Source organism: Zonotrichia leucophrys, chromosome 4A, assembly GCF_028769735.1.
Source record: "Zonotrichia leucophrys gambelii isolate GWCS_2022_RI chromosome 4A, RI_Zleu_2.0, whole genome shotgun sequence".
NCBI lineage: Eukaryota > Metazoa > Chordata > Aves > Passeriformes > Passerellidae > Zonotrichia > Zonotrichia leucophrys.
Genome location: NC_088174.1, coordinates 15,935,471 through 15,960,075, shown reverse-complemented (window position 1 = coordinate 15,960,075; position 24,605 = coordinate 15,935,471). Strand labels below are relative to the sequence as shown.

Below are 24,605 nucleotides of genomic sequence, written 5' to 3'. Positions count from 1 at the left end.
CTTTTTCTCATGATCATTAGGAAGCTGCACATGGCTCCTTCCCTAGTGGAGGTTGGTTTTTAGGTTCTTATTAAATTTTAAGTATTATTTTTTAAATTAAGGTAAGATGAGGACACTGAGGGTACTGTGGGCTGACTAAACTTTGGAACAGGTTTCCATATTTCCTTCCAATCCCCTTTATTTCTCAAGGGAAGTTCAATGGAAGTATCTGGAATACCTGTAAGAGAGAAAAGTAAATGCCCCAGCTCAAGCCCAGTGCAGCCACCCAGGAGAGATCATTGATCAGTGAACAGAAAGTGCATAGTTAAATATTTCCTTTTTACAACACCCTCAATTATTCTCCAGAAATTAAAATACTTTTTTTGTTGCTGTGCAATAAACTGAATTTCATGGCATTATCCACGTCACACAGCAATCACCTCTGAGGAATTAACGTGCTGGGAGCAGCTGTGCCCCCACTTACACAGGAAAGACAATGTGATGTTGTCAAATTAATCTTTTCTGGAGAATATTCACCATCTCCTCAGTGTAGCTGACTGCAAGCTACAGACCATTTTATAGCACTTTACTGTATTATATAGCAAAGATTTGAATAAATCTGTGTGCAATAAATGTATTCTTTTATCAGGTTTATCCCTTAATCAAATATTCATTTATGTGGGCTTCATTCTATTAAAAAACGAAATTATACAAAGGTGAGCAAAAGCGTAGATTTACAGTAGTTTAAAGCCTAATCTCATTCTCTAGGGGTAATACTGACAATATAAAAACTGTATAAATGATATTCCCTAACACTAAATATGCTTATGAGCCCCCTGTGCATGTTACACTGCTTTACAGCCTACAGAGCAATGCATGACTGGCTTAATAAGCAAGACATTTAGAAAGGAGTTTTTTTTCCCCTTCACAATGTATAAGACAAGTAAAAATCTCTGAGTTTCTTGGTGAGCCAGAGTCTGTGTTAATAACTGGAATTTTCCCTCAGGACAGCATTCTCTTCCCTGAGTTGTTAGCCCAGGGTAGGTGCAGCTCTTACAGTCTTTTTAGCCACAATATCATCATTTATCTTTTTCTTCCAAGGTTTTAATGGATGCATAAAGGACAAATCCAAAGGCAATAATCATCATCTCCATATTTATTCACATTTAATTTTTTTCCCAGCTTATTCCACATCTCTGAATTTTCTGAATCCTTTGTTTGTAAGATCTCTGGTTTAAATTGAGAATTTAGCTTTATTTCCCTAAACTACTTTAAAACATAACAAGTGTCCAACTGCACAGGAGATGAGCTCCCCACCCTTCCCAGGCTGGGTAAACAGCACCTCAGTTAGATCAGAGCCAAGCTCAGCTTTGGAGGAAGCAACACATGGGAAATGCAATGCTGTAACAATAAATTAACTTGCAAAGCTGGGGCTAATTAGTTTGAACCAGTGTCTTACTTTGTACAAAGAAAAAAAATCAGACAAAACCAGTTTGCTTCTCCAAAGGATCACATCCCTCAGAAAATCCCTCTTTCCCTACAGGAGCGCTGCCTGCCTGGAAGGGGAATGAATCCAGGCCCTGCTTGTGGGTAAGGACCAGAGCAATGACCAAAACTCAGCACAGGATCCCTTCACTACCATGAAAAGAAGATGGATCTGGGCTGATCATTCAGCTGAATGACAAGTAAAAATTACTTCTTTGCCTGCTTATTGGTTGCCCAGCAAAACTTCTCTTTTATCTGCAAATGTCCTTCAAACTGAGCAGTGAGAGAGCAGGGCACAGCTCCCTCTTGACCAGGAAGAACATGGTCAATAAATGGTTCTGTGAGCAGCAGTATCAACAAAGGTTGGTTTGTTTTCATCTCTCCCACTTTCCTGTGGCCTCTCTCCACCCTGCAGAGGTGCAGATATGATATCAGAGGTGCTCTCTCTGATATCTCAAACTGGCTGAGCCCAGGGCATCCCTTGGGATTGGTACCAAAACCTCTCCTTCCTCCCAGCCTGACCCTCAGGGCTGCTCACCCACAGAGCTGCTGGGTAGGAGTTTCTTCCCCTCTGTGTAAGACAGCTGAGTTCACCCTGTCAGGTATTTCCTCATCCATGTTAAGAGAGTTAAAAAACTTGAACTAAACCCAGGATTTGCAGTGAGTCCCTGTAGAGCCTGTTCCTGGTGAGCCCCTGTGGGGCAGCTCTGAGCTGCAGGTGGCCGTGTGGGCACAGAGTGACACTCTGGGAACTGCACAGGAGCTTTGAGAGAGCTTTTCTGGGAACTCTGCAATGACACAGCACGAGGAAGGCACCAGGGGTTTAATAACCCACAGCCTACAGAGCAAGACATGCTCTAGGGAGAGAACACAGCTTGGGCAGGAAGAACAACAGGCCTAAGACTCAGATAAAGCAGCTTGATTTGAGAACTCTGGTTAGATCCGAACACCAATGAACTGAAGTCCAGTCCATGATAAACCTCAAAATACGTTCCAAACTATACCAGTCCTTCATCTTTAACAAGTAAATAAAATGTTATTCACATGTTAGATAAAAATAAAATGTTATTCACAGCAACCCCAGAGTTTTTGTGCCAAATCTCTGCCAGATTATGTCACAAACAAAAGCAGCAGCAGCAGCCCTGGGTCACCCTCCTGTTGCAGGCACATTTTCACCTCAGGAAAGCCTGCCTGCCTATGCTGCTGCCTCCTTCCTGAAATTTTATTTTTTTGTAAATTGTTGTTATCAAGTATTACTGCAACATCTACTTTTTAAGATTTTAAGCTAACATTGCTTCGCTGATTGTTCCGCTATCCCCTAACAATGAAATATTATAATACAAAAGTTAACTAAGGTATAAACATGCAAAAGGAGAAGTCTCCCTGCGATCATAAAATGATGTTATTTTCTGTTCAGCAGTTCATGTTACTGCTGTTCATGCTAATTAATTAAAGGAGCTGTTGCTGTAATGTGCAAACAGGGAATCTGAGAAACTGAGAGGGCTTTTAGGTCTCGGAGTGAAGTTAAGTCAATCTGGGCGCGGGCAATCAAATGTAATGAAATCACTTGTCAGTGCTAAGCTTGCAAAAACTGTGAAGTTTGACTAGGGAGTAAAAGGATTATAATTAGATTTCCAATAGGATAATAACTAAATGGCAGAAAGCAGTAAAGAGAAAATATTACTTTGTTAGCTAATGGTGCTGCTGTTCGGTTTTAGTTTTTATCAGCACACTTGTAGTTGTGCTAATTTAATTTGCTTTTATCAGCAAAAATGCACTACTCGAATGGTACTTGAATGTCATTTGCAAAAATCATTGATCTGAAGGTGCACTTAATGACACCCAGTATGTTTATTTTATGTGGAAGGGAGATTGGCTGATAAAATGGTTGATGCACTGTGGTGCTGGCCCAGGAGTGAGTGGTGGAAGGAGGAGCAGGAGGGTGTCTGAGTGCTCATCACCTGCCCTGATCTCCTCTGGCAGCTAAAAACCTCCCAGCTCCAGCTCTGAACTACATCTGGGATATGCAGGATGGAGGCATTAGACTGTAAAGTTCAAAAAAGTTTTAAGTCTCATCTGCATGAAATTTCTGTTCAATTAATATACAAAGCAGAGGGAAAATGAGTCAACTAAATGGAAAAGATTTATAATGCAGATCAGAAACGCAGTACATGAACAGCTTGTGTTAATAAAATCATTTTAAGAAATGAGCATAAAATATGATATGACTTAATCACTGTGAAAGGTGGCTGTGCAGTAGTTCTGTAATTTTCCTTTAAACCATCTTAAAGAGATACTGGCAGTGGAACTAATTGAATTTCAAAGGAAAAGCACTGTGTGAATGATAGATTTCTGTCCAGCAGAGCTATTGACAACAGAAAAAGAAAGCTCTGTATTGATGCTAAAGCTTTTTTTCTGAGCAACTGACTGAGATTTTGGAAGCCTGGAAACAGCTTTGTATCAGGGACATGTGTTTTGCCCCTTCCTCCTCCCAGGGCCCAAAAACCAAAGGCAGCAAATGACAGGGGCAGTGAGGGAGTGTGCTCCAATTGTCAGAGCTGCAGCAGCAATAGGAGCTGTCAGGGACACGAATGGTTATCAAAGGAAAGGGAATAAAAAGTTATTACAGTATCAGCATAAATAAAAATGAAAGAGATGGTGCTACAGGACAGGAACACTTTGAAATCCAAACAAGCTCCACAGAGAGCTCTCCAGAAAGCTTTTTATCAGCTGAGAGTGTTTAGTGACCAAGTGGCTCAGCTCCTCACGTGTCCCCACGAGCAGGATTACCAGCCAGGGGGGTCAGAGCCAGCAGGGCAGAAAAGGGAAGGGAATGGGAGGGACAGGGACAGGGACAGGGACAGGGACAGGGCTGCAGCTCCTGCTGCCCAGGCCATGTCCTGCTCCCACTGAGCCCAGGGACACAAGACAGGGAATATCCAGCTCTCCCCTTGGCCATGCTAAATAAAAACTTCCTGAGCCAAAGCCTCTCATAACTGAAGGGATGATGTAGATGGGATCAGATTAAAAGAAAAAAAAAAAGAAGAAGAAAAAACTCACAGTGAAATAGAAATGGTAAAAGTCACAAGGCTTTCCTGTGTGTTAATAAACTACAGGTAACAGAAACTTCTCTTGATTCCTTCAGGCAAGTAAATGGTCATTGGAAGTGGCTGTGCATCACTTTCCTCACAGTATTTTTACTCATTTTTTTATGTAAAGACACATTTGAGCCAAGTGTCATGGTTTTCCTTCAACTGAAAACTGAAATTACCTTTCTCTTCTTTACCAGAGTCTGCCCAGATGCACCTTTGACTCTCAGAGTTGTGTGAAAGAGCACTGAGCACTCCTCTCAGCAGGTACCATGAACAGATCAGAAATATAAGGAACATTTTCCTCATCAAATTTAAATACATGTGTCCCAAGTGCTGATCCAATATTTTGACTATTTCTGGCAGCAGCAATTTTCCAATTGCAATATTTAGAGCACAGCTCTCATTACATGTGCACATATATATACACACATATGTCAGATGTATATATCTGCATTACAATAAAGCTGTGATTCTCCTTCTCTGTCATACACAGCATATGAATCTAAAATCACAAGAAGAGACAGCAGTAAAAATATTTGAAGCTTTCCTGTAAGGATGGCAGATGGACGACAGATGCATACCAGAGGTATGCAAGTCAAACCTTCCCCAGCTGAAGAGAAATGCTCAAGTGAGGTTTGTGTCTCCAAGTGCACTGCAGCTCCTCTCCTGTCTGCACAACTGCCTCAGCACAGGGGATTTCTGCACATCACCATCCCATGAAGCAGAGAAAGGGTGGGATTGCTCTAAGAAGCAGCAGTTCTGTGGAAGAGGCTCTGTCTGCAGGCTGCCAGCACAGAACTGAACGGTCTGGAATGAAAATGGCACAGGACTGATGGGAGAAAAGCTCTACAAGTTGGACTTTCCTCAGAGTATTTCAATGCTCAAATTGCTCAGAGCAGATTTCATGACAGGTGATTGTGGATTTTCTGTGTGGCTAAAAGAGGCTTCCAAGAGGAATGGGAATATCCCTTGGGAATATCCCTGTCCCAGCTCTCCAAAGGAGGATTTCACAACTCCTCACGTCCCAGACCTGCAGCCAGAACTCATTTCCTGCTCTTTGGGAAGCACTCAGGCCATACCTGGAGGAGCTGCACTTACACACAGCCATACAGTGAGGGACAAGTAGCACCAGACAACTGCCCATAACGTGAACATGGCTCTTCTTTCTCACTCACAGTTCATGCATTTTTTGAAAACATCTGCAAACTTGATAGGTAGGTAAAGACTAGAGGTAAAATATTTCATATGATAAATCTTATATAAAACCCCTTTTGAACTAAAGGCATTTGTCTTAGCAGATAAATATCAGTTTTAAAACAAACAGCACCTCTAAATTACTTCAGCTAAATACCACCTCTACTTAATTTCTGTTCTTGTACAGGTAATTTCTGATCTTTGCTCTTACAAAGATCAGAATCTTACAAAGATACAGATCTTTCCGTATCAAACAGGAAAACAAACTGAAGCTCTGTAATTTACATTGATCTTAAATCATGAAAACAGATATAAAAACGATTAAACTAATTTTTAATGACAAACACACAAGTGAGGAGCTGTGGTACATACTGCACCTTGCATGGCTGCACTGTCATGTTGGGTTCCGTTGTGTTCTATTTCCATATCTGGGATTCCAGCATCTGAAAGATGGGAGACAAGATTAATGCATTCCCCTTTGCCCCTCTCTCAGGCATCTTTAGAAAAATATTTATAGCAAACTAGGGTGCTCTCCAAGTTAACATGGTCTTGCATAAAACATTTGGTCCTCATAGAATTTTCAGTAGTAAATTGTTTCCAAAATGTGCAAACATTACTGGTCTCACAGTGAATTATTTTTAACGTGCTTCACATTTGTCTGACGATCAGATAATAACCAACACGTGGTAATAATATGTCTGCAAAATCCTCTTGGAGAATGAGGGCATCTGACACATGAAAAATAAAAGTTGAAATTAAACTGTGATAATATTAAACTGCATTGACTCTTGTATATAGCCAAGTACCTCCAAATTACAGAGATGAAGAATACAGCCAGTGCCAGGCAACAGTTTTGGGGTGTGTGTGTCTCAGTTTGTGTGAGTGCATGTTACAGATAAGAACTGTGCAAATTGCATTTCCAACCTCAGCTCGGGATGTGTGAGCATGTGTTACCACCCAAACCCAAATTACAGCTGTCATATTATGTGAAGTATTTCCAGATCTCTGAGAAGAGCTTTCCAAAGAGGACTGTGCGCTTTTTTTTTTCCCCAAGTTGAGCAGGAGTCTCATGACACTCACTCTGGACCTGTTTAATTTCATGTTGGTGATCCCTGTGTCTGCACAGTCCTTGGGCTGGGGGCGGGGGCTCCAACACCCCAGGGTGTTACAGGAGCAGATGCCACGATGCACCTTGTGCCAACAAGGATTAGCATGAAGGGGATGTGATTTGAATCCATGGCACCTCAAATCCTGGAGAAACATCTGCTTCCCTTATCACACAGCCCTTAGAAATTACAGGAAGGAAAAACCCACACCTGAAAGGAAGCTGTGTGTACAGTTTGGGTTTTTTTTGTGCAAAAGCCTGTTCTGGACGTTCTCAAACAGGGAATAAGTGCACTGTTGCTTTCACAGATCCCTTCAGTGAGTGTCAGGATCTGTCACAGAGGTGATGCTTTGCTGGTGACCCTGCAGTAACTGAGCCCTGAGTGAAAGCAGGGCAACCCTGAGAAGCACAGTCCTTACAGGAGAGCAATAGCTCAGCAATAAATGTGTAAGTGAAATTCATGTCATGTGTGCATATACAGCTCTATAAATGTATATGTGATAAAAACGCAGTATTTTCACATATACTTTTTTTTTTCTTATAAAATTATAAGTGACTGCCACTCTGCAGGGCTTCCCTTACTCAGATTCCTGTTCTGAAGGCAAGTGCAGGGCACTGACCTATCAATCTGAAAAGGTTCTTTCTTCTCAAACCTTTCAGAGTACATGTTGTATATACCAAAAATGACAAAGTCATCTGTAACTAATAACAGCATCTGTTAAATGAGACAGACTGTCAGAGTTAAATTAAAAATACTCAGAATAGCCCTTCACATTTTGTTGTCATAAAATTGTACCTGCAATTAAATTGTGGATTAAGATGCTAATGAGCTACCTGATTTGCATGTGCAATCAGATTAGCATGTAAATATCAGCTTCTTGCAGGCACTAACATATATATGACTACCTGAGTGTGCCTGCAAATCAAACTGCTGCAGCCAGGCCCACACCAGCAGATGGAAAGGTGTGTTAATCACACTGCTGGAACGTTGGTATCCCTGGATTTGTGGCTTTCAGAGCTGCTGGGTGCTGCTGGCTGGTGAGTGAGCAGCAGGTGCTTCCCTGCAGTGGCAGCACCCAGGGGAGTGACAGGCACCACAGCAGGATTTTAGGTTTTACTGACTTTCCTCTCAAGGTGCTGGTTCTGTCCATGGGATCCAGTCTGGGCATTTGTCTGACCCAGTGGAGGAGTGGAGGTTTTTTGCTGGTTCTGGTCACTCACAGAATCACAGAATCACATAAATTCTAGGCTGGAAGGGACCTGTAAGATCATTGAGTCCAACCCATGTTCTAACAGCTCAACTAGATCATGGCACATCCAGTCTTTTTTTAAACTCTTCGAGGGATGGTGACTCCACCACCTCCCTGGGTAGATGATTCCAGTATTTGACCACTCTTTCTGTAAAATACTTCCTCCTTAATTCTAGCCTGTATCTCCCTTGGTGCAGCTTGAGACTGTGTCCTCTTGCTCTGTCTGTTGTTGCCCGGAGAAAGAGACCGACCCCCAGCTCACCACAGCCACCCTTCAGGAAGCTGAAGAGAGTGATAAGGTCACCCCTGAGTCTCCTTTTCTCCAGGCTGAACAACCCCAGCTCCCTCAGTCGTTCTTCATTTGGCTGTCCCTGGTCACTGTCCCCACCCTGCTGTGACTGCAGCTGTGAATCCACACCTGGATGCCCCTGCCCACTGCCAGTGCTCCGGGACAGCAGCCAGTCCCTGCTTCCAGGATGTGCAGGGCTCTGGACAGCAGATGAGAGGAGCCACTGAGAGATGCTGCTCCCACACTCCCAGAGTTTACGTGCCTTGGTACCCCAGCTAAATCCCAGCTCCCATCTCCTGCAGAGCACTGCTGTGCCAGGGCACACACACAGCCCTGCCCTGCCTTCAGACAACAGTGTGGGCAGCTCTCCCAGCTGAGAACTCCAGACAAGCCAAATTCATTATTTTTGCTCAGCAGTCAGGCAGCTTTTGCACTCTGCAGTCTCTAGCAGTGCCCAAAGCAGGCAGCACAAATTAACACACCACAGGACACCTGAATGCAGCAGGGACTGAATGTCACTCTGATTCCTGAGCCTCTGCAGAGACTCCAGGTAGGGATGCACAGAATAAACCTTAGCTGCAGAACCTGAAATTAATTAAATCTCAGCTAGGTTCAGTCTTAAATGTTCAAACCAAAGCCCTAAAGTTTGGCCAGAATCATCTTAAGCACAAAAGGCAAATCCTCCTGGTAGCCAGAACTTAATCACTGTTTAGGAGATGAACTGATTTGCTTTTGTTTCACAAGAATATTTGGGAAGTGTTCAAAACCCAGTCAGCTCTGAAAGCTGATACATATTTAACAAACTTAATAGGTCCTGAGGCTGAGCAAACTTCAGCCAAACGGCTTTTGAAATGAAGCTCAGCAGTTCTAAAAATGAATCTGCTGGGAGAGAAGAGTTCACAGAACCTTATAGGAACCAAATTTCACATTGTCTTAGCTGGCACTGTAACAGATTTCTCTGTAATATATTCAGCATTTCTTGTCATCTCTGTAAACTGCTCTGTCTGTTTCTCTAGTTGCAGACTTATTTATTTTTTTTAATTCTCGACCCAGAGCACATAGCCTGAAATAGATTTTTCATTATTTCAGGAAAGAATTGTGGGGGTTTATTCCGAAATTTGCTCTGTGCACCATCTGATCTTTTTTTTCTCACTCAATCAAACATCATTTTAAGCTGACTGTGAAAGGCCAACTAAGACATTACCATTTAACATCCTGAGACCGTCACCTGATGTGGCCTGTTTCAGAGCCTGTTCCACTTGTTCTCTTCTCTTGGATTCAAATTCCAAAGCTTCCTGCAATTTTCTCTTTGCCTTCTTCTCTTTCTTCAAGCGTTTTTGAATTGTGGCTGGAATGCAAATACAGTGTAAGAATGGTTGTCAGGGCTCAATTAACAGATGATGGAGACGGAAAAAAAATAGTTTATGTTCAATATTCAAAGGTGCATTTCTAGCTCAGGACTCCTAGAACAATAAAGATGTGCATATGGTGGTGACCTAAAAGACAAACAATTCTGAGGAGGTGATTATTGGTGAAATTCTCTCACAAGTCAGGAACTATCAAAGTCTGTGAATGACCTGAAGATTTTGGTGAGTTATCTGGGATTCAGGAGGGGCACACTGTGCTGTCCTAAGGAGCTCAGGTTTTTTTTACAGAAATACACAGTCCCATCACACATTTCTGGACATCCACTTTAATTTAACAGCTTCAGCAGGATTTACTGCTCAACTCAAATGAGAGGTGCCCTTTGGTGGCCCTGAGTGAGACCTGGCACTGCAGAAAGCTTCACACACCCAATTTCCATTCAAAAAGCACAGGAAGAAAGCACTTGGCACCTCCACTTTTGGTCTTATCTAGTTTTATCTTTCTGATTTCATGGATGTAATCTAGAAGCAGCTTTTGGCACATGAAGTGCTGTTCCTTTCCTTCAGATGCAGATCTGAATTTTAAAAAGAATACTAATACTGCCTCCTTTGCAAGCAGCACAGCGAGAAATTCAGATTTACCAATTTAATTGCCTATTATTATCAAAAGCTTCTAACCAGTCATGGTTTTGTCTCAGAAGACCTCATTTGGGCTGTGCTACTGCACCTCAATCTCCTGATGCAAAAAAAAAAAAAAAAATCTAGGAATATTTGGTTCAGATCTTGCACTTGGGCAGACAATTTCTCACAGCTCTATTTTGTTGAGCTGAAGTTCTCGACAAGACAAACTGGGCAGCACTGAAGCTGCAGAAATGTGGGCCAGGGAAGTAATGAAAAAAAAATCACTTAAATACCCAAATTAAAGCCATGTCTTTCTCACAGTAGGACTGATGATGCTTGGAGGATAGCAGCAGAAACAAAAAGAAATTAAAGCTGTCAAATGAAGAAATCGGGCTGGGAATACCTGGGCAGAGTGATGCTGATACACCTGGAAGCCATGGAACTGCCCCAGCTTCCCTCTCAGAACCTGCCAGAACTCTCTGGGGCCAGTTCCCTACAGGTAATAATCCTTCAGCCACTGCTCCTTCTGCTCACAGAAACCTGTGCTTTGCTCTGGCTCTGTGAGATTTGAATCTTTCATTACCAGGGCAGGCCCACTGCTGCCTTACCCCAGTCTGAATGTCAGCTAGCTCTGAGCCCTCGACAGCTCCAGCTGGAAATGCCAAAGGGCTCCACATTTCACAGCCACCCAAACTCCATTTTTCACTCACTCACCTCTGCTTTGCAGCTCAGCTGTGAGTTGCCTTTCCAAGCTCTCTCGTAGTTCTCGCTCTCTACAAAGCTCCATCTTTAACTCTTTCTTTTCCTGCTGTATCTGCTTTTCCTGGACTCTTGCATTGTCCACAGCCACTTTCAGCAGGCCCTAAAACACACACAGATGCAAGATCTGAAAACACCAGTTTCTTTCAGCAGTGACAAAATTCATCCACTTGTTTCTTTTACACCCTCTAGGAAAACAGAAAGATTAGAAGCAGGAACCTACAGACCTGAAACACAACTGGGTATTGGAAGTAGCTAATGTTGGAGTTATTTATGAGGAATTTTGTGGCATGGAATCATTCAGTACAGCTTTGGTTAATTTGGTACATACACAGTGCCACGTCTCTGCTCACATCAGTAACTGCAGAGAGCACTGCAGGAATAATGAGAATGGTGAATTTCAAATATTGCCAATTATTAAGTCAAATATACAATGTATGAAACCCTTCCATGACTGATAATGCCAGGGAGAGCGGAAACCTAAACATGACATTAATTAAAGAGATGAGAAACTACAAATACAAAATAGTTTCTGAAACTTTTTAAAGAGTGCAAAAGAAACACATGTTATCTATCATGACATAACCTGGCCCTGTAGAGAAGAATTTACCTGAATGTTGGTTAATAGTGTTTCTACTGATGAAAGACCATCAGCAAAAAGAAATGGCGCCGGAAATCCAGGAGGCAAGGCCTGTCCAGCCAGTTGGACTTTATCTAAGGTTGGTTTCATTATTGGAATGGCAATTTGGACCTCTTCTGTAAAGATAGGTTCAAAAGCAACATCAGAAAGCATTGGAAATATAGGTGACTGTAATTTCTAGCAACTAGCATTTTGTTTATCTGGAAGTTAAAATACAAGTGCATTAGTAAAATCAACATTGTTTCAGTCTTTGGGCAGCTGGGACTGTTGCCAAGGCAAGTTGGCAAAATAGTACAGAACAATAATCAATACACTAAGCCTATAACACAGCTGTAATGGAGTACAGGCTATTATATCTCAAATTCTACAGAATTATACCACAGAATTATAACAGTATTACGCAGTTCATTAAACCTGAATGACCTGTCTTCATTCTATCATGTTTGCCATTCTGTGATGTGTGTTTTTTGTTGCTATAACCTTGGCAAAATTCTAATCAAGGAATGTATCACATCTCTTTACTTCTTTACCTTTCCCCTTCCCGTGCTCAGCAGTAAATAATCTCCACTGAGCCATCCATCCCCTCTGCCAGCACTGCTTGGAACTGGAGCATCTCCTGCAGAGAGCAAACTGGGGCCTGGCAGCTTCCCCTTCACTCCTTGCAAATGCATGGTGTGGGTATAGATCACGCTGTGCACAGACAGCAGAAATGTGTATCCAGAATGAAACAATCTTAGAAATTGGGGTTTTTTTCCAGAATCCCTTCAATTTGGTGAGGAATCAATACTATCACCAAGGAACTTCCATTTTTGAATGGAATAATTGAAGGACTTTTAGGACAGTAGATGTAGCTCCTTCTCTCAGATCCCTGTGGGTACTTCCCACATATTCATTTTAATTGCTGAAAACCACACAATTAAAATCTAGCTGTGACTGAAGCCAAACTCTGTACAATTCTTTCACTCTGAAATGCTAAAAAATACTTCTGTGCAATATTCCAGTCTCTCTCTCTCTCTCTTTACATATATATCTATATCTATCTATATATATATATATATGTATCTTTTAGTGAAGCCTGTGATCCCTGCCTTGGCCATGTGCTGCTGATGCCAGTGCTCAGCCAGGGCAGCAGCCAGCCAGCTCCCACAGTTTCATCTGTCAAGTGCCCTGGTCATATTAAAGCCTGAATTTACAATTAGACCAAACCATATTCAAAAGGTCTCCTTCTCCCACTCCTGTTTTTAAGGAATAAACAACTTAAAAAGAATCTGACAACTAATTAACCCAGGGTGTCTCCACTGCAGCACTGTTTCCTGGTGTAACACACTCAGGAGCCTCCACTGAGCTGCACTTCTTGCATCCACCTGACAACAAACAGGAGCATTAGCAGTTTTCAAGTATTCATTGAAATCTCTGGTTTGGGAGTATTTTGTCTTTGCTCTGTGAGTTCATTAAATGGAACATCTTCCTAATGATTTTTCAGGACTAATAACAAAAGCCAGTAACCTCCACATGTCCTCAGAGATGGCATCTTAGATGGAATTGAAGTGATCCATTTAAAAATCCCAACTCAGGTAACAACTCAGACCACGAAGTTTGTGCTGATTCAGACACACCATTTCTCACATTCAAGTATATCAGTGGCAGAGTTTTTAAAATAACCTGATTAGTTGTCACACATGGTGCCACACAGAAATAACAGCGAAGCCACGGAGTCACAAAAGACTAAACAGAAGTGGCACTTGAAAAAGAAAGCAATACATGAAGTATGCATAACAAAACTGGAGCTGCTCTAACACCTCTAGAAATCTCTGCTATTTGGAGATGAAAGTAATAACATTAAATTGGCCGAAAGGAAAATTACTATTGACTGTGAAGACAGGTTGCATGGTCTATGGTTTGTAATGCTACTGTACAGCAGATTGAAGTTTCAAAATAGTATTACTCTTCTTTAAAGAGATAGACACAGCTAAATTAGGTGCTGCTTGCTGCAGTGAGGATCAAATGCAAAAAGAATCATATTTCATCAGACCTAGTCAACACCAGGAAAATAAATAGAAATATAAGAGGTATGCAGGCAATGATTCATTTTGATAATCTGGCCCAAGAGAGACACATAGAGACAGCACACAGATCTAAGCTCCTACCAAAAGACAAATAGGACACAGAGGGTGGGAATTGGGATGACAGTGTAGCAGAGGTCACATCGATTTTCAGCAGCAGTTTTCACACAGATGAGATAACCCTGGACTCTATTTGGCCCATTGTTCATATCCTACCTGTCCCAGAAGCAATAAATTTCCAAGTCCCAGAAAAAGGGCAGTAAAGAAGAAGGATTCTACTTATGACTTCTTATGATTAAGTTTTTGTGCTAACCAAACATGCTTTGCAGACCAAGGTCACATTGCATGTTAAAGTCTGTAATAGCTGAAACTAGAAGCAGCATATTATGTTTTAGCGTCTATGGGTGGAAACTGTCAAACCATTCATCATTTTTTTTTCTGATTGAAATCACACTCTGCAAAGATGAATGATAAATGCATTAGAAATCTATTTCAATCTTGTAATAGGTCTTCACATCTGAACGGTGTCTACATCTTGCCCATGCTCTGAATAAGTGCACAGTTAGGCAGAAATTTATTAGCTAGACTTGAGGAATCATAATTGGTAAAGCAATTAAAAATGGCATGTGCTGGAAGCATTTCTTGGGGACTGTATCAAATGCATCTCTTTAATGGAAAAAAAATAATGTTGATTTAAGGATTTTGATTTTAAACACCACTAAAAATATAAATGCTAAAAGCTGCACTCACATATACAATACAACAGAATAAGCAAGAAATAAAGCCAAGACAGCTCCAGGCTGACCAAGGACACAAACAACCTTTCTGATTATTGAAGCAAAGTGGGAACTACTTTTATCGAGCCTGTTTGTTAAACCTGCCATGCTTTATAAAAGCATTCAGGAATCCATTTAGAGTGCAGTCTTTTCATTTTAATTTCTAGCTGACATCCAGATGAATAGATGAAAGTAAGAATTATACTGCAGAGCAAAGAAATACACAGTAAACACTAACAGTGAATGGAGTATCATCCTGGGAAAGCACAGAAATCTGCTAGGAAGTTTCTTGCTCTTAATTCAATATGCTTAAGTATTTCATCTTCTGTCTTCTGCCTAAATTGCAGGAACAGGGATTGGCAAATGAAGCATCAACCTCCAGACTGAACCCAGCACTGGGAACGTGGGGAACGCGAATTGCTCCCTGCACGGCCCAAACCAACAGGCACTTTTATTTGCCAGCTGGTTTATTTTCTTTCAGAAGGCATGTTTTTAAACCCATCAGTCACAGCCCTGATCCACTTGGAATGCCACATCCCTCTCAAAATAAGGGAGAAATATTAAAGGTACAATTTACACTGGTTAGACCACCAAGTTATTTCTTCTCATGCATTAAAAAACTTTATCTACCTGGAGCTGTAGGAGCATTATTCACCTCCAACAGCTCACAGAATATAACTCATACATTAAATAAATACATGGCATATGGAGGAGAGAGAAACAATTGATACAGGATTTATAGTTATTAACCTGTTAGTTACTAACCAGGACATTTGATCTCAGAAACCCTTCAGGCAGGGATAAGAAGATGGGTTTGGACACAGATGGTGGCTGGGTCACTCCTTTTCCCTGCCTGTGGCATAAAATTTAGAAACCCAAGGACTGAAGTGGTTTATTAAAATTGTAATTCTTTGAGTTTCATACCTGAGTGATGGGGATTACATTTAATGGCCCATACTTACAGAACAGCCTGGATACTCTAATGGACCTCTTTGTCTTTTAATAAAATAAAGCAGAGGATCTGCAACATCAGCTGGGTTGTCTGTGTGACTCATCTCCGAAAGTAAAATATATATTTGAAATACCATTATTTGCCCAAAGACCTGACAGAATCATCCAAACTGATGTATCTTCCTGGTGGCAAGAGGTGCCCTGAATTCCATCTCTAGGTGGTGTCCAAACATGGATATTTTAATATAATTAGGGCTAAAATTCTAATTTGTGACTGAAAAACCAGTTTTCTGAAAGAGACATTTAATTTTAATTTTAAATCTTGTCTACTTCTGTATTGCTTAACTAGAAGCCAGGCTGGGTTTTTTTTTCTTTTACAGCAAAACAAGTATGAAAAAAATCTGGAATCTGAAACATTGTTTATTTCAAGTATTTTGTATTTCTAATTCCACAAGTACAGGGTTATCTGTCTTCCATGTCTTAATAACTTCCAAAATCCTCCATAAACCTCTGTATTTTTCCCCCCTTACTCATTGCTGCTCTGCCAGGAGCTGAGACTCCTGGTCATCAGTGAGAAAAGAGATGTCTCCTGTAAACCAGGCACCAGGCAGAAATTTAGTGCTTTAACCTTGTGATTCAGGTGCCAAATTTAAAGTCACTGCTGTTTTTCTTAATTACAGCCCCTGAATGAACAGGGTCAATGAATGCAATTGAGGAGCAGCTGATTAATCCAGTGCAGTACCTTTAAATCAGATTTCATTTCGTTTCCCAGTGACTGATACAAGCCTTGTTCACTACTGAGCTTTGCCAGGAAAAAACTTCACTTTGAGAACAGTATCTAACAATTAAATACACATTTCCATGCTGCCTTAAAAGCTTCTAGAAACAACCAGAGAATGGTACCATCAACTATGCTCCCCTGATCTGTGTCCAAGCAGGTTCTCACCTGTGCACTCTGAAATCACTCCATTTTGTCTGAACAAGTGTTTAATAAAACTTTTCTAGTGGGATCAGCAGGAAGTGCAGGCCATACAACCATGGAATTGTTGAGGTTGGGAAAGAGCTGTAAGGTCATGATGGAGTCCAGCTGCTCCCCCAGCACTGCCAGGGCCAACACTGACCATGTCCCCAAGGGCCACTTCCACATGGCCCTCCAGGGATGGGGACTCCAGCACTGCCCTGGGCAGCTGTGCCAGGGCTGGACACTTTCCATGATGGAATTTTCCACCATCCAACCTGATTCTTCCCCGGCCCAGCCTGAGGCCGTTCCCTCTCCTGTTCCCTGAGCAGAGCCTCCCCTGGCTGTGCCCTCCTGTCAGGAGCTGTGCAGAGCCACAAGGGCCCCCCTGAGCCTCCTTTGCTCCAGGCTGAGCCCCTTCCCAGCTCCCTCAGCCCCTCCTGGGGCTCCATTCCCTTCCCAGCTCCCTCAGCCCCTCCTGGGGCTCCATTCCCTTCCCAGCTCCCTCAGCCCCTCCTGGGCTCCATTCCCTCCCCAAGCTCCCTCAGCCCCTCCTGGGGCTCCATTCCCTTCCAGCCCTCAGCCCCCTGGGCTCCATCCTCCAGCCTCGCCCTCCTGGGGCTCCATTCCCTTCCCAGCTCCCTCAGCCCCTCCTGGGGCTCCATTCCCTTCCCAGCTCCGTTCCCTGCCCTGGACTCTCTCCAGTCCCTCAATGTCCCCGAGCTGCCCCAGCACTGGAGGTGCCCCAGCAGTGCCAGCACAGGGGACAGCAGTGTCCTGATCCCCTGGACACCATTCCTGACCTCAGGAATGACGAGGGTGTGTCCTCCCAAAGGACATCACAGAGCTGCCACTTGAGGCTTGAATACAAGGAGGTGGGGAAAAGCAGAGAAATGAAAATTTCACTAGAAAAGGCTGAAATTACAGTTTATAAATTGCCTTTATCTGTGCACTCTTTATCAAGAGGTGCATAATTATACAGCTTTGACATTTTCATCAGTGTACTCTCATTAATAACCCAGAAAATTATATCTATTTATAACTTTAACATATTTACAATATACTCTGATGTTCACATGGCACTGACAGTAAAAACACCTGAAAATATTTTATTAATTCAAGCCTTAAAAACAAAGACCTGAGTTAGATGAGATACTTGGTTTGCAATAATAGTGAAAAATAAAACTAAAAGTGCAGCAATTCACTGGCTCAACATCCGAACTAAAGTTTCACTGCACATAACCTCAGTCTAAAGTTCAGTATGTACAGATTACAAAAAACAAATACAACTGATGTCACCTTGTTAAATTCTGTCCATTAAGGAGAAGCCTGAGTACTCCCACAAAAGCTCCTAATACATATATAAAGAACCTTTAAAATGCTTTTTTTATACTCAGAATTATTTACAATTTCTTGTTTGTTCATGTTTTTAATATTTTTGCTTTCTCCTACAAGCTGCTCCTCAGGCAGGTTTTGGTAATCTGGATTCCAAAATATTTAAAGTTGCTCTGTGCTTTAAAATGCTTCTTTATCTAGAGAAAAGCTTAAAAACTATTGATGTGCATTTTCCATATGGCAATTTAAAGTAACTATTTTGTTCAGGCAATAATAGTACCTTGTCACTCCTCACCACGACGAGGAGGATTATTTCTGTGAAATAATGTGAACTATTCAATAAAAGTTTAGTAGCAAAATTACTGTGGCATGGAAGAAAGGGGGAAATGAAACAAAATAAACAAAATCCTCCTCATGGTCATTATCAGGAGGATATAAAATTTTTCTCAGCTGACTCTCCTATTAACATTCACAAAGGGTTTTTTTCATGGTGATTTTTAAGCATCACTGTAGTCTGACTATTCCTCTACTGAGATTTTAAAGTGTCAGATGAGGATGGGTAGGAGGAATTTGCCAAGAAGAAAAAAAAAAAAAAAGATTCTTCAATTTTCTTCGCGGATTCAGCTTTTCCCTATTAATGTTGAGATTATTTCTTCAACTATTTTGTTGCAAATATTTATGACTCCATATGGAACAACAGATGTTGAAGAGAAGGGATAGCAGAAAAGACTTCATTTTCAGCAATTACCCTGCTACTTGTTGTCATACTGTAGGTGTTCTTAGTGCATCTATTTTACATACCACCCTGTCCTTTCACACACTGCAAAAATGTCAGTTTGGATAATTAATGTAATAACTGTAGTCCAAATCATTTCCACAATGAAAAAAATATATAAATAGGACAACAGGAGGAAGAAATCAAGAAGGCAAGAGGGAAAAGAGGAATTGCTTTAGCAGTTCTGGAGTATCTGATCAGGAATCAGTTTGCAAAGCTGCCTTAGGTCCTTAATACAAAATTTTTCCCTTTGGGACAGATTCCAGCGACTGTCACCAAGAAGAGAAATCACACCAAGAAACAGGAAGACAAAGCTATGCAGGAAACAGGATAATCCTGGAGGATCATATACAGTCAACACCACAGAGAAATTACAGTTATGTATTGATTTATGCTAACACAGCACTTGTGACACACAAGGTACTTAACCTCTTAATATATTTTAAAATAGTATCAAGCTAATATTAATATTATTACTGTTGAGTTCAATTTCTTAAAGTACATGTACAGCCAGCAGTTAAACCTTTCAAATATCTGAAACAGGAGGAATACTCAATTTCCTGGATATTCCTGGATAATTATTCTGCTTTATTAAGGTTTATTTTACAGCTGTGTAAAATAGGTTATAAAGGACAATTCTGCTATTATGTCCTCCCTTGCTTAGGCTTAATAAATATTATATTCCACATCATCCATTAAAGCCAAGCAGTGGAGAAAATAGGAGTGGTAGTAATCTCCTCCACAGATGTAAAATACCTTTAATAAAATAAGGGTGTATAACAGTCAGGAACAAATTACTGAGGTCTGCTTTAATAAAATAGTACCCTTAAAGCAGTATTACTCTTAAGGTACTGACATTCCCACTGGTGATGCAGTGTATCCTTTCAAAGCAGTGCAGCTTGTTAAAATGGCAAGATATCTTTTTGCAATACAGTGTTTGTGTCCAGGCAGATACAGGGTTTGTATAGAATGCATCCAGGGAGCCATAAAACTGGTGGGAAACATATTTCTCCGTGGTATTTTAGTACTTTGAAAAATTCAATCACTGGGAAAAAATGTTTTGCTGTAAACATCTGAAGAGCATTATAAAAGCAATGGCTTCCCACAGCACCTGCTTAAATAATTTTAAGAGGGAGTGAGTATGTCTTTGCTCGTCTTCTAAAACTTGTAGAAAGCTTCTCCTATTAATTTCCCTGGTGCTGTCAGGCCAGGGCACTTTTAATCAGAAATAATTATGAGTGCAATTGGGGAATGTTCACCGGCAGGATTTTTTTGCACTGCAGAAATAAGACAACTTTCAAAACTGATCGTTAGGAGAAATATGATTAACGGGAAAATATACCCAGAGAGATGAGCACCTGAAAGGTTTGCTTCTGAATGAATTATGAATTCCTCAGATGTCAATACAGGACTCTGCTTATATATCCCAGTGTTTGAATTCAGTTCAGTTACACATTGATTTTATAAACCCTGATTAAGCATGAGAAATCCATCCCTTTTTAGTTCACCTGCTTTAATTCTGACTTTTCCCCAGGAACCTTTAACCTTGCCCCAGCTCCTGATCCATCCCACGAAGCCCAGAGCACATCCTGATCCCTGCTGTGAGCCCACCTCCACTCCCAGTGCCCCCAGTCAGACTCTGCCAGTATCTCTGCAGGACTCCAGGTCGCAGAGCTGCCCCCTGACACAACCAACCCTCTGTGGGGCTCAGAAACAGCCAGAATTTGCCTCATCTCTGTGCTGAGCCACGAGGGCAAGGAAGAGCCCCTGAGGCAGAAAGCCAGCCCCAGTGTGGGGATGTGACACGGCAGTGACAGAGTGACAGACTCACAGATATTCCAGCTCAATCCGTGCGGAGCTGCCTGGCCATGGCAACTCCTCACCACCAAATCATTACACGATGCTCTGGGGAAAGACAAGTTTTCCTAGCACACAGCCAATCTATCAACAGGAAAAGCTCTTCCTGACCCAAATGGCAGCTGTGATCAGGGTATAAATGGAAGCTAAGCACCAAACACTGCACATCCACTACTCTGCAGCCTAATAACTGACTGGGAAGTCTGCTGCTGTCACTTGGCCTGAGCGCTTTTAAAGGGTCAAATATTGGGGAGGGGAAAGGAAGAGGAGAACTTTGTGCAGAAGGCAGCAGCTCTCTGACATTAATCTGCTGTGTTCCTGCCCCAGAGGAGCCTGGGTTGCTGGGGAGGTGGATGCTGTCCTGCTGTGCTCACCTCTGCAGGGACCACCTCCTTCACAGCGACCCCCAGCACAGAACAGAGACAAAACATCACTTGTAAAACAATGTGTGAACTATTTCAGCAATTCCAGGCTCTGCTTCCCTCGAACTGGTACCAGTATGGTGCAGGATTACAATTCCAGCAGCTCTCAGCAGTTTCCCTCTACTCCTCTTTGCCCAAGCACCCTGTGCCACCAACGTGGAACAGGAAAATTCATGAATCCATGCTCTACTACAGAGTGCACGAGGCAGAGTGTGGCAGCAGAGCCCTGGTGTTTGGGTTAATTGCATTAAAAACAACATCACACCTGCTGAAGGCAAGGCACAAAAGCTGGAGAACTGAGCAATGAGGATTTTTTCCCCTCACAGCCATGTGTAGGTACAATCCCATTCTTGTGGTGTTTGGCATTGCAATCCCATCACCAGGAAAACTTTAAGGAACTTCATGAATGTTTTGTTTCCAAAGCACTATAATTTAGGTAGTAGCTAAGTCAAAAAAATGTCAGTGGTGCCATAATTACTACATAATTACATAAATTAAACTTACTAAACAGATTTTTGGATAAACCCTTGGAGTTACATGCTTCTCAACTAAAACAAGATACAAAGCAAAACAAATTACACCAGAACTCAAACCTCTGCATTCACAGATTTCAAACCAGCCTTGGATTTGGTTGGTGGCTGAAAAACCCACCTCTATGGACCTGCCACTTTCTGTGGCTTCTGGATTTGGCAGCTGATGCCTGAGGAGACGGTGAGGGACCACAGAGAGCAGAGCTCTGCCACTGGCTCCCAAGGAAAACTAGAGGGGAGGAACACAACACCTTCTTGAGCACCCTCCCACTGCAAATACAGAAAGTGCAAAACCAGCTGTGACCAAAATAAAAAACAGCTTGAACAAGTTAAAAGAAAAAGGTAACTAAAAAGTATCAAACAACTGTCCACATTTTTCTTCCAGAGGACAGGAATTTGGCTCTGCACTCCATCAGTGCATCTCTCCTTCCAGGGGACTCCCAGCAGGCCAGCCAGGAGCATGCATGTACTGCTCTAAGCCACATTATGAACTCTATAAGCATAAACCCTTTACAAATGTTTAGGTTTTGATTACTGCTCCTGTGACGTACGGCTTTTAGCAAGCCCAGCATTTTCCTTTCCCAACTGCCTCACTCTCTTTGCAGGGCACATTATATTTTCACTTTGGCTTATTCTACCTCCTCGCTTTGAAACCCTGCATTACTTGAGAGAGTGGCTGACATCCCCATTCATGATAGTGCACAAAATGAAGCTTAATGAATCCCCAAAGCAATGTACTTCACGTGCTAAAATCAATGTACATTGCCTGCTACAGTATCTCCCTGTGAAATGGAGGCATTTGCTCAGAAATTTCTATCTCAACAGGGTCTTTTTTCTTTTTGTAGCGTTTAACTGCCTTTTGTCTGCTCTTGTCTCCCTCCAGTGTTGCTCAGATGGCAATCTTTTATTCCTTGTGCAAACTCATTTGGAAAATGCTGGATGGGCTACAGCTGTGTACTGCTATGTAAGGTCTAATCCATGTCAAGCAGTGCTTTATACACACTGAATAAACACAATGAAGCAATGTTTTAATTGATTATTAAAAAGGCAGGGCTCTGGGCTGAAAGCAGTATTTAAAATCAGATTTAATCAGCTAGTTTTGTACAATTCTGAAAGGTAGTGATGCTGTACATGCTGCCACTCGAGCCCTGGGGTTTTCACAGGGGTGAGCAGGCCCAGGGGAAGGGGCTGGGGACAAAGCTATTTCTGGGTGGTTTGTGCAAATTTCCAAGGCTGATAAAAACCAAGCAGTGGATCAAAATATCAATGAACACAAACCTTACCTGGTAAGGTGTTCTCCCACACAGCTTCCAGGAAAATAAAATTCACATTTTTGCAGAGTCAGTCCAGATGCTGGAGAACCTTTGCAGCTCAGTCTCAAACAGAGAAATCTGCTCTGGCTTTTACCAGCAGAGTCTGGATTTACACTCTCTGGTATAAACACTGACTTCAAATCAACCTGCCCTGCATCTGACAAAGGTATCCGAGCTGGATGTGCATTCTAGAGCCTTAAAAAGTCTCTTTCTGTCATTTATTTAAACCAACAATTATTAAACAGCGCAACTAAATTCTTTTTGAACTCATAAACAGTCATAACAGTAATACTCAAAGATAAATAATTAGTAATAAAAATGCTCTTGCATCCATAAAAGGTGCCTCTGACCCTCCACAGGACACCTCCAGCTGAGGAATCATAGATTTTTTGAAGGACTTTGTGAAAGTTTGGGCAATGATTAGTCTGAAATGAAATCCAAAATCTAAATTATTCTTCTTTATTCTAATACAAATTCTCCACTGACTGCACTTCTCTGTGGTACCCCATGAATCTAAGTGAAAAAGGCATTGGAAAGCAACTAAGTTTTTATTTCCTTTTTTCTTCCAATTAAACTATTCCTGTTGTCCTAAAATTTAGGTAGGAAAAACTGGCAATGTCTATTAGGTAGCAGCATGAACAATCTTCATTAGCTTGAAGTGCATGAATTATCAATCAAATGAGAAATAAGCAGAGAGCAGCTGAAAATGGCAAAGTGCTATAATTACAAATGATGTCTTGTGCATGGCTGTGCCTCAAGAATTGTTACAGGATGCTGTGCAAAAACCCCCAACATTTATATCCACAGTCCAAAATAATACAGTCCATTACAATGATGTACTCTGGAACAGAAATATCGTTTTTATGTTTCACATTGTTTCTGTTCTAGACACTGAATCTATATTTTATTTTTTAAAAGGATGAATTTGCCTTAGAGAACTGACAGCTTATATGAATATTTTAGTTTTGTTTGCAAGTAACAGGAAAAAAAACATGGCATAAAACTCGAGCCCCAAGTTCCTTGGAATGCCTACTGAGAATAAATTTTATGTTTATTTGTATTTCATTTTCCTTGAACAACTGCCTTTCCCTTGGGTATTTATTAAAAGCATAAAAAAGAATGAGCCAAATTCACTTCTCAATAACATCCATTCAGCATTGTTGGAGCTTGCAAAATTGCACTAGACCAGCCAAGGGGAAAATTTCACTCACTGTTTAGTAAATATATATAATTTTTTTTTCTGGTTGAGAAGATGTATTGTTTAATCTTTAAATTCTCTGCCTGCCCCTGCTTATCAAAGGAGAAAAAGCAGCTGTTTGGTTATAAATCCGTGACCTCACAGAGGAATAATGTGATGTATGTGCTGGGCTGTGGGTTACTCAGGGCAGTCCTGCACCAGGCAATTCCCACTGATGGGCTGAGGATTCCAGCACAGGTCCCATCTCCACAGAGCAATAGTTACATTTTCTTCTGTAGGATTGGCCTGAAGATTCCCATAAATCATCTTGTCTGACATTCTCAGCCCCTCAGATGAGGCAGTGTTGGGAGGGGAATGGTCCAAAGTGAGTTTGGCCACTGGGAGGGTCTGTTCTCAGCGCAAGGCTGGAGCAGCATTTTTACAGTGCACGGCAGACACATCCAGTTCTGTAGGAGAGGAATCAGGGAAACCCACACAAAACTGTCGGATCTCAGGATCTCAGTCCTGAGGTGCTGAGCCACCGAGACCACCTTGGGGGGCTCGGGAGTCCTGGAATGTTGCCAGAAGTGTCTGGTGGCTGGACTTTGGTCCTACACAGGAGACGACAAGGATGAGGGCTTCACCGGGGTGAATGGTGAAGGGATTGGTT

The 24,605-nt window shown here is 41.8% G+C and overlaps 1 protein-coding gene across 6 annotated transcripts in view; it reads right to left on the bottom strand.

The window, feature by feature from the left end:
- The window catches only part of DACH2 (dachshund family transcription factor 2), a 242,185-nt gene that overhangs the window by 2,298 nt on the left and 215,282 nt on the right, over positions 1 to 24,605 (bottom strand). For 2 of the 6 annotated variants that reach the window (XM_064712714.1, XM_064712715.1), the window contains exons 8-11: positions 11,749 to 11,894; positions 11,094 to 11,241; positions 9,599 to 9,742; positions 6,123 to 6,193 (exon numbers count right to left, since the gene is read on the bottom strand). In XM_064712714.1, the coding sequence (XP_064568784.1) occupies positions 6,123 to 6,193; positions 9,599 to 9,742; positions 11,094 to 11,241; positions 11,749 to 11,894 (509 nt within the window). The remainder of the gene's footprint in view (positions 1 to 6,122; positions 6,194 to 9,598; positions 9,743 to 11,093; positions 11,242 to 11,748; positions 11,895 to 24,605) is intronic. The other 4 variants (XM_064712716.1, XM_064712718.1, XM_064712717.1 and 1 more) reach the window with 3 other exon arrangements.